Genomic DNA, 16060 nt, shown 5'->3' on the forward strand with positions numbered 1-16060 from the left:
ATGGAAGCCCTGCAGGTGGGTTGTTTGGGGCTGTCTGGGATCCCAAGGGCCTGGGTGCCATCTGGTGTTGTATAACCCCAGCCCTGCTGCCTTTCTGGCTGTGGGAGCTGCTGCCCTCCTGCAGTGTTTCTCCACCTCTACAGCAGCAGGGAGGTGCTGAGGGTAGGGCTGGCTGCCTGCTGGCACTTGTTCCTTAATGCGTGCATACTGATGCAGTTCTTTATTGGTTAAATCAGTTGCACACCTTTCCCATGTCCTCCCTGGTCCATTAGTGTTTCTCCACCTCCACAGGCTGGTGCAGACATCTCCATGGTTGGGCAGTTTGGTGTGGGTTTATATTCTGCCTACCGAGAAGGTGGTTGTCATTACCAAGTGTGACAACAATGAGCAGTACGCTTGGGAGTCATCAGCTGGGGGCTCCTTCACTGTCTGGTCTGACCATGTCACACAAAGCCAAGTGTGTCTTGCTGCTAGGCATGACCCTTTTCTTGGTGCTCCATAGAGCTGGGCTGTCCTGTTAATCACCTGTGGTAATTTTGAGATATCAAGCAGTGGTTAGGCTCAAGGGGTTAGTCCCTGTTGTACTCTGCCCTTTAATGCAGTGCCCTGAAGCACAAATCTTTGTCCTCTCACGCTACAGGTGAGCCCATCGGACGAGGCACCAGAGTGATCTTGTATCTGAAGGAGGACCAGACAGAGTACTCGGAGGAGAGGCGGGTCAAAGAGATGGTGAAGAAGCACTCCCAGCTCATCGGCTACCCCATCATGCTTCATGTATGTAAGAGAAGAACTGGGGGACCCCAGAAAGGCTGGAGGGAGGAGGGAGCAGCCATGAAAGAGCAGCTTCCAGCTTGTGTTGCTAGAGGTAGTATGAGGCTGGGGGCTAACTGGAGGTGAAATACTCAGCCACACAGTTGGACTTTCATTGGTGCAGCTGGAGGTCACCCAGACCAGCCACAGAGAGAGGAAGGTTTCTTGCCTGCTATTCCCTTGAACAGTTCTTGGTTATGTAGATCCTGGAAGGGCCGTGAGGGCTGCTTTGGTGATAAGCTCCATTTCCAGGTGTTACATGGGTTGGGCCCTGTATTGCACCCAGGAGAATACCTCACATGGAGAAGGATTCCTGGTGATGTTTGCTTGGTGCTAGACCTGGGCTCGTGGTGATGATTTTCTTGTCCTTTCCTCCACAGCTGGAGAAGGAGTGTGAGAAAGATCAGTGATGATGAGGTGGAGGAGGAGAAAGGCGAGAAGGAAGGAGTCCAAGGATGAGGAGAAACCCGAAACTGGGATGTGGGCTCTGACGAGGAGGAAGGAGACAAAGGCAAGAAGAAAAAGACCAAGAAAATGAAGGAGAAATACGTTGACCAGGAGGAGCTGAACAAGACCAAGCTTCACATGCCACATCAGTGTGCATTGATGGGAGAGGGTAAGTGTGGGGAACGTGCAGTGGGTGCTGGAGGCGCTGGCTGAGCTGTCCAGGCAGTTCTGTATGGCAATCCTGGAGCTGCTCTGAGGATCCCTGTTTATCCTCAACACTGAGGAGAAGCTCAGTGTTGAGCTTATTGCGGGTCTCCTCATAATGGGGTCTTCTTAACCTGCTGCCAGTCGCTGTGAAGGTGCTGACCCTCCTCTCCCATCCCTCTCCTTTTAGGTACTGATGAAGATGAGGTGACCGCAGAGGAGCCTAGGCAGCTCCCCCTGATGAAATCCCCGCTCTGGAGGGAGAGGAAAACACATCCTGTGTGGAAGAGGTGGACTAAAGTAGGGGCAAACCTCCTGTGTCTCCTGCCAGGCCTCCGCCCCACCTCACTGCTGGGAAGGGGGCTGATCCCCCCAGCTGCTGCTGACCCCTTGGGGGTGTCTTTGGATTCCCTTTGATTTGGGGGGGGAGGAAGGGAGACACGGTTCCCTGTCAGTAGTGGGAGACTTGGGCAGCTCTAGGCTGCCTGTCCTTGGGGCTTTCAGCCCGTCAGCTGGGGAGAGCCCTTCTGAGCTGCTGCCTCCCCGGAGCAGGTTGTCTTTTGGTCGGCTTGGTTCTCTCTCACGTATTTTTCTGATGTTGTTCTACTGGAATTAAAGTACCAAATGGGCTGGGTTTACACAGAGGGGCCCCTTGTGTTTGGTGTCAGTACCCCGTAAATTCTGTTCCCTGACAGTGCTGCCCAGCTGTGCCTGCAGGGATCTCTCTCTGTGGTCCCAGAGAGACTTGGGGAGGGTTGCTCCCCTCCTTCCAGGTAGAGAAAATAAAAAATAAAGAACATTTACCCCCAGGGTACTATATGCAGCATATCTTTAATTTAATAAAATAGAGGAAAAAAAGTTGCCTTTCAAAAGTACCAAAACCTGCTGGCTTGTCAGCCAGCTCGTGTGGGGGAGGCCGGGGGCAGCCACAAAACGCCGGGCTCCTGGGGAAAAAAGAGCGTTGGGAGCGGCCCCCCCGCCCCTTCCCTGCTGGTGCCCGCGTGCTCCGTCCCCTGCGGTGTGGGGACAAGGCACTGCAGCGGGCTCTGCCCCTCCTGCAGGCCTCCAGGCACTGGGGGGGCTCTGGCAAGACCCTAAGAAAGCCGGGGTCAGTGCCTCCAGTTGGCAGGGAAAAGAAAAAATGATGAAAAATGATGAGGAGGGTGGGTGGTGGTTGTGCTTCTCCGAACGGCAACGACGCAGCCCAGAAGCAGCCTGGAGGTGCCCCCGGGCTTCTGGGCGCTGCGGCCTTTGGCCTGTAACAGCAGCGGTAGAACCGAAAAGTAACCTACAGGGCTCAGCAAGCCTGGGCAGCTGCGAAAAGGGACGTGGAGCTGGGGCGAGGGACTGCCGAACCCAAACGCTGAGGTCCTGGGCTCGACTCCAGCTCTCCCGGAGCAGATCCCAGGCCTGGGGTAGGACGGGCTGCCTCAGAGCTGCGCCTGTCCTACCTGGAGCACCTCCTGGGAAGGGGGCTGGAGGGGCTGGCGGCTTCTGTCCTCTGCTCCCAGCCCCAGCACAGGCTCAGCTCGGTGCTTCCCTCGTCGTAGGGATGTCCCCAAGGCAGCGCTAGTGTTTTGCTTCCTCCTGCTGAGCCCTGGAGTAGTGACCGAAATGTGGAGACGTGCCAGCCAGAGGCAAGACGGGGCTGGGGAAAAAAAGCTCCCTTGTTCAATCTGACCTTGGAGGGACGCCACGAGGCGCGGGCGGGGCAGGAGCACCAGCAGCTCCCCTGTGCCTCGGCTGAAAGCCTCTGACCCATTAAGGCAAAGAAAAAGGGTTGGGGCTGCGGCAGCCTGGCCTCGCCGCAGCCCCTTCCCCGGAAAAAGCAGTTGGAAAAGCGAGTCACTGGTCCTGCCTGCCCCTACCCCAACCCCACTCCTCGGCGGGGTCCCCCGGTGGAGGTGGGACAGTGGGCACAGCTCGGAGGGACCCCGGCTGCCTAAACCTTCTGCGCGGGGGTCTCGCCGGGGGGCAGCTTCTTGCTGCGCTTCTTCATGCGGCTGCGGGCGTAGACGCGGAGGAAGAGGGCCAGGAAGACGACGGCGACTCCCAGCCCGCCCACCACGGTGACGGTGTGGCCGTAGATGAGGCAGGAGAGGAGGATGGCGAAGGCCTGGCGGAGCGTCATGATGATGGTGAAGACGGCGGCGCCGAACTGGTTGATGGTGTAGAAGATGAAGAGCTGGCCGCAGGCCGAGCACACCGACAGCAGCACGGCGTGTGCCGCGAACTCCGAGTGGCGGGCCATGAAGCGCAGCGACTCCAGCAGGGCGCCCTGCTCCAGCAGCGAGCCCACCGTGAAGAGGCAGGAGAAGACGTTGACGCCGAACATCATCTGCACGGGGGACATCTTGTAGGTGAAGAGGGCGTCCTGCCAGTTGGAGGTGAAGCTGTCGAAGACGATGTAGCCGGCCAGCAGCACCACGCCCGAGAAAGTGGTGACGGTGGAGGCGTGCCGGTGGGGAGCGCTGGACAGCAGGAACATGCTGACCCCCACGGAGATGAGGGCGGCCGTCAGGTACTCCCAGTACTCGTAACTCTTGCGGGACACCAGTTTGCCCATCATCATCACCGGGATCACCTTGGAGGCCTTGGCCAGCACCTGGGTGGGGAAGCTGATGTACTTGAGCGCCTCGTACTGGCACCAGCTGCTGAGGATGTTGGAGAGGGAGGCGAAGGAGTACTTGTACATGGGCGCCCCGTGGCGCGGCTGCTTGGTCAGGGCGCAGTACAGCCCGGCCACCGTGAAGGCCAGGATGCGGTTCATGAAGACGAGGAACTGGGAGTCCTTGAACTTCTCACCGGGGTCCGTTTCGGTGGCGCCGTACGTCCTCGTCATCACGCGCTCCTGGAGGACGCCCCACGTCAGGTAGGAGGCCTGCGAAGCGGGAGGAGCACGCACTCAGGGCCCTGCTGGGGCAGGAAGGACGGAGCCAGCCCGCTGTTCCTTGTGGTCACAGCTGGGAACAGCCAGTCCCAACCTGAACCAGCCCTGCCCCGTTTTCAGCCTCCTCACAGGAACAGAAGCCCACAGAGCGACACCCCAGCACACAAGGAGCGGTTGTTCCGAGCTGCCTGCTGAACCAGGAGGGCAGGGCCAGGGGACGTTACCGATGCCTTGCCGGGGGTTCGGTGCCAGCTCCCTGCAGTAGGGCCTGGCGCTTCTCCCAGTGGCCTCCGCATCGGTTTTCACTTCCAACTCCCCAGGCCCATCCAAATCAAACCTAGTTTCAAACCCAGCAGATGAGATGTTCCTCTGGGGATGATCACTGGCTGGCACCTCTGCTATTTGTGCAGCCCTGGTACCACAGCCCCTCCCAAAAGGAGCACAGACCTCTCCCATCATCCATCCCCTCCCGAGAAACCGCGGTGCAGAGACACAAAATGACTTGGGGGTGTCCTCGCAGCACGGCTGCGTGGGCACCGAACGGTAGGCCAGGATGTGGGTGTCTTCTGCTGGCTGCAGGTTTCGTAGCACAGAAATTATTTTTAGTCCTCACAGACCCAAAAAGCTTTGGCTGTAGATGAGACCTGAGGAAGCTAAAATTAAAAATTCCTCTTTTTTTTTTTTTCTGTAACAGGAGGGCAGCAGTACGAAGCAGCCCCCAGAGGTGACCCGGGAATTAAGCGGGCTCAAACTACCTGCTGCTCTGATAAGGACCAGAACAAAAGCAGCCCTAATAACTCTGCTGACACTCAGAATTTTCCCTATTCATGGCTCAGACAGACGAGCTGTCCCAACGCAGATGACACCAGCAGAACAGCTCCGAGGTGACGCAGCAGCCCCGGAGGAGAGGCTGTGCCCTAGCCTCCAGCCCAGCCATCAAGGACAGCGCTGCATCCTTGGCCTTCAAGGGGCTGGGGGCACAAACCCAGTGTCCAGCTGCCCCTCTGGGAGCAGGAAGGCCATACAAACACGCAGGGCCCTTACCTGCAGCCCAGCGGCACAGAAGAGCAGCTTCAGGACCTGTCGGGCTGTGGAGGACTCCGCGGGCTCTGCTCGGGGTGGCAGGGAGCCATCGTCCGGGTGTGCGGACTTCACCTCGGAGCCGAACACGCACGACTTGATGACAGGGAAGCAAATGCCTCGGCCTGGAGGGGGTAAGAGAAGAGAATTCACCACCAGAGCCGGAGAGGCACGGCCTCCCTCCTTGCTGACCTTGGGGGAGGCAGGAGGTGGAAGGGAAGCCGCTGCCCTTACCTGTCTCCAGGTAGTTCTTTCTCTTGAAGTACTGGATGAGGAGGAACCCTGGCACCACGATACTCGCGTAGCCAGCAGCGTTGACGAAGAAACGGAAGAGCCAGAAGTCCCCCCAGGCGTCCTGCAGGGCAGGGGGGAACTCCTCCCCTGCAGCCATGGCGGGGAGCGCAGCCAGCACGAGGGGAACGCAAAATCTGTGGGCACGGAGAGGCAGGCGGTGGGCTGCCAGCACCCAGATCCCACCCCAGAGATGTCGGGCAGGAAAGGTCCCTGGGGCTTCGTTAGCAGCTGTTAATTGTGTTTGCTCTGGCTCGGCAGCACTCGGACTGGGCAGCCTGGGCTTCTAGGATGGGAGAGGGTGTTTGAAGGTAAAGGGCTGCTTTGGGGCAGAAAGCAGCTCCGAGCCCAGCCTCCCCAAGGGCAGCCCCTCAGGAATCCAGCAGGAATGGGCGAGGCTGGGGTTGGGATTTTACCAAACCCCCGAAATCCTGCAGCTTTAGCCCAGCCCGGCGGGAGCTCACCCTTTCTCCGTCCCATCTCCCAGCCAAACCAGGACCCCCCCAAACACCCCCCTGCCAGCCCCGCCGCCAACCTCAGCGCCTTGGGGCTGGAAATTTGGGGTTGGAAAGCCGAGAAAATCCCCACACCCTCCCTCCCTCCCTCCCACCCTCCCCGCCGGCCACGTCTCCCTTCCCCACACCGGGGCTGGCAGCCGCCGGGCCCCGCTCGGCTCCGCCGTGCTGCCGCCACCCCCTCGGGTCCCGGAGGAGGAGGAGAAGCGGCCCCGGCCCCCGGGCTCGCCCCCCGCTGCCCCCCGCTGCCCACCTGCGGCCCGCTGCGGCCCGGCCCCGCTCCCGGCCGCCTGCCCTCGGCCCGCTCCCGGCGGCGGCCATGGCCCTGCCGCCCGCCCCACACCGCCCCCTGCCGCCGCGGAGGGGCCGGGCACCGCCATGGCGAGGCCTCGGGCCGCCCGCCAGGCCCCGCAACCCCAAATCCCCCCAAAATCCTCACACCCCCACACCCCAAACACCCCACAACCGCAGCACACAGGTAGAGGTGGCCCCCGCGAGGCCGCCCGGAAGCATCTTGTGACACTCGTTTAAAAAAAACACCACACTTTTATTAAACAAAAAAAGAAAATACTAAGTGCAGATGGCTTGATTCTGGGTTTTTCTGCCTCCCTCCCTCCCTCCCTCCCTCCCTCCCTCCACCCTCCCACCCCAAGCTGGTGCCGAGCCATCTCCCCCATGGCTGCTGAAGTGCCCTGGGCAGCTCCGAGGCTGTTCCCAGCCACGTTCCCTCACACCCATCCTTCCAAGAAGGGATGAGGAAGGCAAATGGCTCTGGGGCATCTCCTTCCCTCCCAAAGCCCTGCCCCAGGCAATGGGAGCAGCAAATGGGGGGATTTCCCCAGTCCAGGTGGGGTCAGGCACCTCCTGCCTCCCTCCCCGCAGCACCCATGGGGCTGGTTCCCTAGGGCCCGTGCTGGAGGGATGTGGAAATCAGCCTGCCATGGGGGAATGCAAAGCTTTTAGACAACCTCCTGCGCCAGGAGATGGGTCAGGATCTTTCACACTGGGTGCAGAAGAGGAACCGTGGCAGCGGGACGTCAGGCATGGCAGCAGAAGCAAGGATCCGTCACCCCGTTTCTGGCACCTCCCGTGCTCTGTGCCTTCAGCCCCCATGGCGAGTGCTTGGTGGGGGGACAGAGCACCAAGCACAGGGCTGCTCCCCCCCCCGTGAACCCAAAACAGGCTCTGCAGGCGGGGATCCCCCCTCCTCCCCGCTCCCCTCTGCTCCCCGCTGCCCCTCACCGTGGTGCCAGGCGGGGAGCGGGGTGGGTTGGATCACACGAGACCTGGGGCGCCCGCAGTCAGAACAAAATTTATTAGAGCGAGGGGTTCCTGCTCACCCCACACTTGTTCTGCTGGTGTTTGGGGTGCCAGGGGACGCTCTGTCCCCCGTGCGGTGTGATAAAGGAGTCCTCTCCTGCTCCGTCCAGGAGCCCGCAGAGCCCAGCGATTCACACCCGTGGCAGGGAGGGGAAATTCAGTCCTGCTGGGCACGAAGCCTAGAAAAAAAAAGCCTTCCCCATGTGTAGTGCTCATGGTGCCACCTCCCACCGTCCAAGAAGGCAGCCTGAGGCCAAGAAAACTTCTCTCCCGGGAGGGTGAAACATCTCCCAGCATGGCTCCGCGCCCCCGGCACTGCGGGCAGGCAGGGTCCCGGTGGGCATCAGGGTAACAGCGCGGGGCGAGGAGGCTGCCCGCCGGGCCAAGGAGTCCAGCCGCTCACTCAGAGCACACCACGGGCTTCCCCGAGATCTTCAGGTCGTCGAAGGGCAGCAAGGCGAGGAGCTGCAGAGACCAAAGGTTTTTTTGTGTCAGCATCCAGGCTGCTTCTCCGCCGGTCCCCCCCTGGCCACCCGCCTCCCCGGGGAGGTGCCGCCCCACGAGGGGCTGGCAGCGCTGCCCGCACTCACGTCGTCGTTGCCGTCAGCCAGGTCCTGCGCCGTCTCGTTCTCCATGTTCCTCAGCAGGGTGTCAGCCCCGGAGTGCGAGAGGATGGAGGCGATGGCGGCGTCCCTGTGGCACACGGCCAGGTGCAGCGGGGTGCAGCCGTTGTACATCTGGGCGTCCACGTAGGCCCCGTTGAGCAGCAGGAACTGCACGGCCCTGCGGTTGCAGCACTCCACTGCCAGGTGCAGCGGGGTCTTGCCGCTCGTGCCCTCCTGCAGACAACAAGGACGTGGGTGTAGGGTCCCCGGAGCCCCCCCATCCACCCTGATCCTTCCTCTCCACCCCATCCAAGCGGAGCGTTTCCCTGCCCCAAAGCCGGGGGACATCCGCTTGGCAGCCCGTCCTCACCTGAACGTCGATGTTGGCACCGCTCTGCAGCAGCAGGGACATCATCTCGATGTTCCCCTTCAAGGTGCTGATGTGCAGACAAGCCAAGCCTGGGGCGGGGAGACAGGAGAGAGCCACCCTCAGCACCCCGCGCGGCCGGGCTCGCGCGTAGGCGAAGCAGAGCCGTCACCATCTAGGTCTCACCTTGCCAATTCTGCAGCTGCAGGTCCTGGTGGTGCTCGGGGGGCTCGGCCGTGCCCTGCAGCAGCTGCTGGGCGCAGTAGAGGCACTGCTGCTCGCAGGCCAGGTGCAGGGGGGTGTTGCCGTTGCGGTCCTGCAGCCCCAGGTTGACTCCCTTGCGCATCAGCGCCTCGACCACAACGGGCTGCTCCAGGTACACGGCCAGGTGCAGCGGGGTCTGGCGAGGAGTAGGGGGCAGAATTAGGGGGCTGGGGGGGCATCCCTTCACCCTCGGTGCTGGGAGATGCCGATTCCCTCCCCCTGGGTTTTCTCCTCCCCAAAAAGGGACTGCTCACACGGGACCTTCGCCGTGCTCTGCGGCGTGTGGGTGGGCAACCCCCGGGGAAAGGGCAGGTGGATTGGGTGCCTGCTCGGGGTGGCACCCACCCTCCTCCTCTTCCCATCACAGCCACATACCTGGAAAAGGTCATTCTGAGTCTCCAGCATCTCTGTGGGCAGGTGAGCAATGCAGAAGAGAGCCACATCGGGGGCGCAGTGGATAATGGCCAGGTGAACCAACCTGCAGCGGGGACAGAGGTGGAAAAAGAAAGGAAAAATCAGTCCCACGTGACCCATCCGTCCCCTCTGAGCACCGGCGGGTCCTCTCCCTGGCCCCATCACGCAGACGGGCCTCCAGCCCTGGGAGGCGTAGCGGAGAGCCCGAGGGCTGGCTTTGGCCACTGGGTGGGAGGCTTGGAGCCGGGTGGCTGCCAGGGGAATTCCAGCTCCCCGCTGCTGGCCGTGCAGGACAACACTTCTGTTTTCCCCTGCACCAGGGTGGTCAGCAAAAGCCAGGCAGGAACCCAGCAGCGATCCAACTCCACCTGTGTGGCACAATCCCTGCGCCAGCCCACGCCAATTTCCTCTTCTCCCTTCCACATCCTTCCCCTTTGGCAACGCCGGCACCGGGCAGAGGGACACCAGAGCTCCCCGCAGAGCTCGGTGGCCGGCAGAGAGCCCCTGTCCCCGGCACCCATGGCTGTTTGACGCCCCGGCAGCCTGGGCTGCCCCAACCTGAGGGCAGATTTCCTTCCCATCCCACTCGTCCCTTCCCCTTCCTGCCGTGATGCTCGTGCGGGTTTCGCCCCGGTCCTCGCTGTCCACGCGCAGTCAGAACAGAAGTGAGAGCAGCAGCAGCGAGCCCGGAGGGAGTTTCCAGCCCAGCAGCGCTAACCTGCTGCACCCCAGCCCCTCCTGCACAGGGGTCTGGGCCCCTGGAGGGTGTGGGGTGGAGGTGCAGGACAGCTCTTGAAGGCAGGAGGGAGGTGGAAGGGCGCAGAGCCCAAGCAGCCCAGCAAAGCCACCTCCTCCATGGGCCAAACCAGCACCTGGCACCCCGGGCACCCTCAGGCGAGCCCCATTTTTGGTGGCGAAACAAGCAAGTTCCTCTTCGCCCCACTGCCTGCGGAGAGGCTGTGCCCAAAGGGCTGCGTCCTCGGGGAAGCCCCAGGTCACGACGCAGCAGGGAATTCCCCGTGGGAAGCAGAGGACACCCACGTTTTGCCTCCACGAGGCCACCGAGTGCACCCCGCACCCCCAGTGCTCATCGGGAGGGCAGGGGGCTGGTGGAGTCCACACCAGGACCAGCTGCAGGTGCCCCCAATGCCCTCAGCGGGGCTCCCACGGCCCTGAGGGAGCAATCAGGGCAGGGAGATGCCCCGATGGGTTTGCACCTGCACGAGGGTGGCCTCTGCCCGCTGCCGGGGACAGCCCCTGCTTCTCCAAACCCGCTCCCGGGCGCCACGTGCGAGGGGAGGGCAGGATGTGCCGCTCGCAGGTACGGAGCCCTCAGCTCAGCCCGGGGACTTTCCGAAGCCATTCAGGTTGAACTTTAAAACCCTGCTGCTTTCACTTTCCAGAGCCCAACTTGGCTCCCGGGGGAGAGAGCTGTGCCCAGAGGCGGCGTGCCGGAGGGGGGGGAGCACCCCTTAGGAATCCCCCGCGCCCCACGCCACCCCGTCCCCACGTGGGCACAGGTGGGGCGGCCACACGGGGGAGGTGGAAACCCCAGCCCTGCACCAGCAGCACCTCCCTCGCCCCGGGACGGGTGGCCCTGCAGCTCCACGTGAGCCCAGCAAGGAAGCTGACGCCAAAATTTGGACATCTTTGCTGCAGGGGGGTCGGAGGCTGCACCGCCAGCGACCCTTCCCGGAGCTCAGCCTTTCACCTCGACGCTGGGACGTGCCCGCTTCGCAGGACTGCCATTAATTATTTTTATTTTTATTTTCCACCCCCTGTGTCTTCCTTCTCCACCCAGGCACAGCCTCCTCCCGTGCTTTCGTTTCTGCATTCGTTCCCCTCTTTCCTCATCCGCCGGGCCTCAACTTCCCGAAACGGCTGCAGGGGCCGCGAGCTGCTGGGGGAGCACCCAGCAGCACCGGGTCCCAGGAGGTCCCCATTTAGGGGCACCCGTGCTGTCCGCGGGAACAATTTGCTCCCAGCTCCTCGTTTCGCCTGAGCAGAGGAGTAGGAAGCCGTGCAGGCGTTTTTTGGTTTTTTTTTTGCACAAGGGGAGCTCGTTAGCGGGAGGAAATGGCATCAGCAGCAAGGCAGGGGAGCGCGAGCGGGGAGGAAAACAGCGGGGGAATTCCACGCTTGCCCCGCTCCCCTGCTCCTTCATCCTGCCCTGCTAAGCGCTTCCTCGGGCAGCAGCAGGAACCTGGGCCAGGAGGAGCAGCGCGGGCAGCCCAGCGCCGAGGTGAGCCTGTGCGGGTGGAAAGCCTGAGGAGGCATCCTCGAGGGCAGGCTGAAGTCATCCGAGCAGGGAAAAACCTCTCGCCAGCACGGCCTCGAGAGGCCTTCGCTGCGTCAAGTCAGGTTTGCAAGCGTGTGAGCCCTGCAGACGCCAGGAACTTTGGGGGAAAAGTGGTTAAAAGAGGCAAGAGGAGACCTCGTGCTCGATGGCTGCCCCAGCAGGCGAAGGCTCAGCAGGGAAGACCCCCCCGGGCTACCACAGTCACGGGGAGCCCAGAACATCACCAAATTTACCCAAATTTACTCCCCCAGCCCTCGCTAACGCAGCTCAGCCCGCGAGTCACCGGCACGTGATTTCTTATCAGCAGACGGGGCAGCACTTGCCGCTGCTGGAAGGAGGAAGTCGGGCTTCCTCTGCTCCCCCCTGCCCCGAGGTGCTGCTCCCCACCGCGCACGCACGCCGGAGCAGAAGGGCTCCGTCCCCGCTTCCAGGGGGTGCACGCTGAGATCTGCCTGCCGGGAGCCAGCCGGGGACCCCCGAGCAGCGGTGCCACCAGCTGGCCCACCACTGCTCGGGGAACGTCGCTGTGGCTTGGGGTACCCGTGGCAGAAGCCCTAAGAAAGGGAAATGCTCCAGGCAGAAGGCGCAGCCCTGGAGAGAGGAAGCGCTGCCTGCTTTCCTGCGCTGACACCGCGCAATCCTGCCTCCCCCGAGCTCGCCGGGGCTGCCACGGACCCAAGCAAACGGGGAGGTCTTCCCAAGTGCTGGAACGCTATAGACCATCCCCTCACGTTCCATCCCGCCCCAAAGGAGCCATCCCACACCCACCCCTTTCCCAGGACGCCGGGCTCACGTGTCTGGCCGGCGAGGCCAGGCAGGAGGGGGTTTTCCTCGGTGAAACTCCTAACAAAGGGTGAGCTTGTTCGGAGGCCAGACCACGCCAACAGCGCTGCCTGCTCCTCGCTGCTCGCCACCCCTGCCGCTGGAAAGCCCCGCTCCTCGCTTCCACGCGGAGCAATCCCAGCGGGATGCAGCGCAGCACAAAGAGGAGCCGGGCTGCGAGGAAGAGACGGAGTTTCCAAAACTCCTCGGAGGAGACTGCTTGGGGAGGACAGCAGCAGCCCTGGCTGGGCTCGCTCTCCGACCCTAAGCACACCCCAGCCACCAGCCCTGCCCCTGCCTGCCTCTCTGCGCCCTTGCCCAGCTACTACAGCCCCGACTTCCCCAGGGCAGAGGGCTGTTGGTCACACGGGGGCGGTTTGGGTGAGGGCTTTTGAGGCTTCTGCAAAGGTTTCTTGGAAGCCGGCTGCTGGCGTAGGGGCGCCCACGCGTTTCGCCGGCCGTCACGCCCCCCATCTCCTGCGTTAGCCAACTTCCTTCCCACGCAAGCAGGCCCCCTGCTAATTTTGGGGGAGAAACCCTTGGGTTTAGCCCCGTGCCTTCGCCCTGCATCCACCGGCGCTCTCCTCCCTGCAGGAAGCCATCCCGGGAAGACCCTGCTGGCTCTCTAGCTGGTGTAGCGCGCCCCTCGCCTCTGCCACCCCCTCGTGTGCTTCTGCCACAAGTGCCAGGCTGAAAGACACAGCCCCTGGCACGCACGGCTCGCTGCCCACGACATCCCTGCCGTGCAGGTGGGAGGGCAGGGCCGCGGGCAGCCGATAATTTCGCCAGATCCTTCTGGGCAAGCACGGTGCCCTTCTGGGTGCTGCTGGGTACCAAGCCGGGGCAGCTGGGGAAACAGGAACTGCTCAGCCCAAGGCCTGAACTCGTTGTGTTTCCAGAATTACAGCGTTACAGAGAAGCGTGATTGCCCAAGGCTTCTGGGGTGTAATGGTGGGACGGGTCTCGCTCAGCCTGGAGCCGCTTTGGGGCAGACGGTGGAGCACGGTGGGTGAGGTGACCGAGGTGACAAGAAGCTGCCTGGTTTGGCTGGCTACAGGGAAGGGATGCAGCCCGTGGGCATCTCATCCCGTTCCTCTGGGAACCCTGACAGGCCTCCATTCCCTGGACCTTCACAGCATTTTGCTCTCAGCCCCGGTTTCCTTTTGCACACAAAACCGACGGCAGCTCGAGGCGGTGCTGGATGCTCAGCACTGCTAAATATAACCGCCACCCACCTCTCCCGCAGGGTCAGGAGGAGAGCCAGGAATAGAAGAGGCTGGAGCCCACAGCCTGGCCGCCCCGACCACAAGAATACAGTTTCTTTCCAGCACTGGCAGCGGGCTCCCTGCGCTGACCCCTCCGGCCCCGAGCTGTGCGAGCAGCCCCAGCAGGCTTTCTGCTCCCTCCCTTGCCCTTTGCAGATTTCCTGTTCCGAGCTGCGCCCTAAAGAGAGAAAACAGCAGAGCAACTGCAGCCATTCGGAGAGTGCTGGGAGAGCCTCTCCTGCCTGGGGCAACTCGGGCGCCACCGATTCACGTTTCCCCAGTTAATGACAAGCCTGCGTGAGCTTGGCTCTGGCCGAGCAAGTCTGACAAGCGGCGGGCTCGGCCCCCTGGCAGCACAGACCCGAACCATGTCCCCAAACAGCCGCATCCGCAGACGAACGCCGACGCCGGGTGAGCCCCGGGCTGCTCTTCTGCCGCGGTATTTCCGCAGGCCTGCCTAAAATACCCGTGGCTCTCCCTGCGGGCACGCTGGCCGTGGTGTTACAGCCGGGACAGAGGGTGAAGTACCATGCAGGGGAGCTCCGGGTTGGTCTGCAGCAGCCAGCACCGTCCCTGCGCCCGCCGGGGAGCGTGGGCGGCCGCGCGCGGGCAAAGCTTGCTCGCTGCCAGGCTCCCAGCCAGTGCTCGGAGCAGATCCCACAGCGAGCGTTAATGAACTCATTAGCAGCCGTGCAGGTTCCTTCCTAAGCAGGAAGTAAACACCCGGGCTCGCTCCCGGCTCGCCAAGGCCAGCCTCCCTGCAGCTCCAGCAGCAGCCCGCTCGCTGCACGGGCACGACTCGAGGCGTTTGTTCCCTCGTTTCAGCCAGTGCCTCGGAGTTTCTCTTCCTCCTGCACCAGTACTCAGTGTTAAATGCCAGCCGGGGCTTGGGGCAAGGCTCCTGAGCTGCGAGCACACTGCGTGCACTTGCGATGGAAACCATCCATCGAGGGGGATGTAGGAGAGGAGAGCCGTGGCTAGCTGAACGCAGTCACCAGGAGCCAAAGCGAGTAGCCCCGGTGAAATGCTTTTGCCCTTGAGGAGGGCACTGCAGCCGCGGGAAGCCCCCTGCCCTGAAAGGAGCCAGGTCCCCTCTGAAAGGAGCCAGCCCCCTCCGTCACGGCGTGGTGCCCATCACAGCGCTGCCGGTGCACAAGGCCACCTCCAGCGGAGAGCCACCATCCATCCACGGCCCTCGGGGTGTTGCGCCATGCACACGGGCGACCTTTTGGGTCTCTGCCACCCACCAGGTCGGGCAGCCCAGCTCTCCCCGTGGCTCGGGGAGCTCCGCACCCCTGGCTGCTGTGCTCCCACCCCAGCTCCAGGTGAGCACCCCGTGCCGTGCCGTGCCACCCTGCGCTCACTCACGTGTCGCCATCCTCCGAGACGAAGTTGAGCGCCTCCAGCTGCCTCCTGCTCAGCCCCTTGGCTACCGGCGGTGGCTCCTCGGTCCCGCAGGCTGGCGGCAGCCGGGGCAGTGCCTCGGGGAGGGCTCCGGAGCTGTAGCTGGAGTCCAGGCGCTCCTCGGCGGGGGGCTCCTCTCCGGGGCGCTTCTCCTCGGGGGGCTCCTCGGCGGGCACCGGGGGCTCGACGCCAGCCGGGGCGTCCCGGCCGCCGGGCAGCGAGCGCAGGGACTCGATGCCGGAGTCGCATTGCCCCTCGTCGCCCTCCCAGCCCGCAGCCTCCTTGCGGCACCTCGCCATCGCTCCGCGCTCAGCGCCCACCGCCCGCCCGCCCCGGGCCCCCCGGCAGCGGGGGGCTCATGGCCACAAAGCCAGCGAGCGGCGGCCGGCGCACAGGCAAAGCGCTGCGGCTCCTCCTCCTCCTCCTCCTTCTCCTCCTCCTCCTCCTCCCCTGCCCGCACTGACTCAGCCGCACCCGGCTCCGCCTGCCCGGGATTCCCCCAGCGCCGGGGGTGCCCGGGCGGGTGGCTCCTGCGTCCCCGAGCCCCGGGGTGCTCGCTGGCAGCGCCCCGAGAGGGTTTTGTCCGCCCTCTGTGCACGCTGCAGCTCGTTGCTTTGCAGCAGGCAGGTGGCGAGGGTGGCTGCTGTGCTGCTGAGCTGGGGTGGCTGCAGGGGCAAGAGCAGGCGGCATGCAAGGACCAAGCTGAAACAGCAGCTGGGCCAAGGGGCTGAGCCCATCAGCTGCTGACCAGGTCTCTCCTGACTCAGCGCTCTCCTCCCGAGAGCAAAACTGTCCCTGTTGCTCATGGATCTGCTTTATCCAGCTGCTTTCCAGTGCCCCAGGCAACGGGCTGTCCTCAGAAGGCTGCCTAGATGCAGGTGACCCTTTGCAATCGGTGTCCCTCTCGCCCTCTGCAAGGCGCACGCCTCCCCAGCTGGACCCAAGAGCAGGGGACGGCCTCGCTCGTGCCCCGCACCTGCACGGGAGCTCACCTGGGCACAGCTCGGCGGTGGCTGCGGGGCAGAGTTCACAGCAGCCGCATGCAAAGTGCCGAGGACTTCCC

At 63.3% G+C, this 16060-nt stretch overlaps 2 protein-coding genes across 2 annotated transcripts; both read right to left on the bottom strand.

Moving 5' to 3' along the window:
- Positions 1 to 2273: 2273 nt before the first annotated feature.
- Positions 2274 to 6612, bottom strand: SLC35B2 (solute carrier family 35 member B2). The gene is made up of 4 exons (XM_068676544.1): positions 6491 to 6612; positions 5666 to 5859; positions 5396 to 5556; positions 2274 to 4342 (listed from the first exon to the last, which is right to left on the bottom strand). The coding sequence occupies exons 1-4, from the start codon at positions 6556 to 6558 to the stop codon at positions 3404 to 3406; spliced, it is 1362 nt and encodes a 453-aa protein (XP_068532645.1). The 5' UTR covers positions 6559 to 6612; the 3' UTR covers positions 2274 to 3403.
- Positions 6613 to 7530: 918 nt separating this feature from the next.
- On the bottom strand, positions 7531 to 15421 carry NFKBIE (NFKB inhibitor epsilon). Its single transcript, XM_068676558.1, has 6 exons — positions 14962 to 15421; positions 9169 to 9271; positions 8716 to 8929; positions 8533 to 8621; positions 8148 to 8396; positions 7531 to 8022 (listed from the first exon to the last, which is right to left on the bottom strand). Exons 1-6 carry the CDS (start codon positions 15294 to 15296, stop codon positions 7957 to 7959), a joined length of 1056 nt encoding a protein of 351 aa, XP_068532659.1. The 5' UTR covers positions 15297 to 15421; the 3' UTR covers positions 7531 to 7956.
- Positions 15422 to 16060: the final 639 nt, after the last annotated feature.

Source organism: Anas acuta, chromosome 3 (genome assembly GCF_963932015.1).
Source record: "Anas acuta chromosome 3, bAnaAcu1.1, whole genome shotgun sequence".
In the NCBI taxonomy this organism is placed as follows: Eukaryota; Metazoa; Chordata; class Aves; order Anseriformes; family Anatidae; genus Anas; species Anas acuta.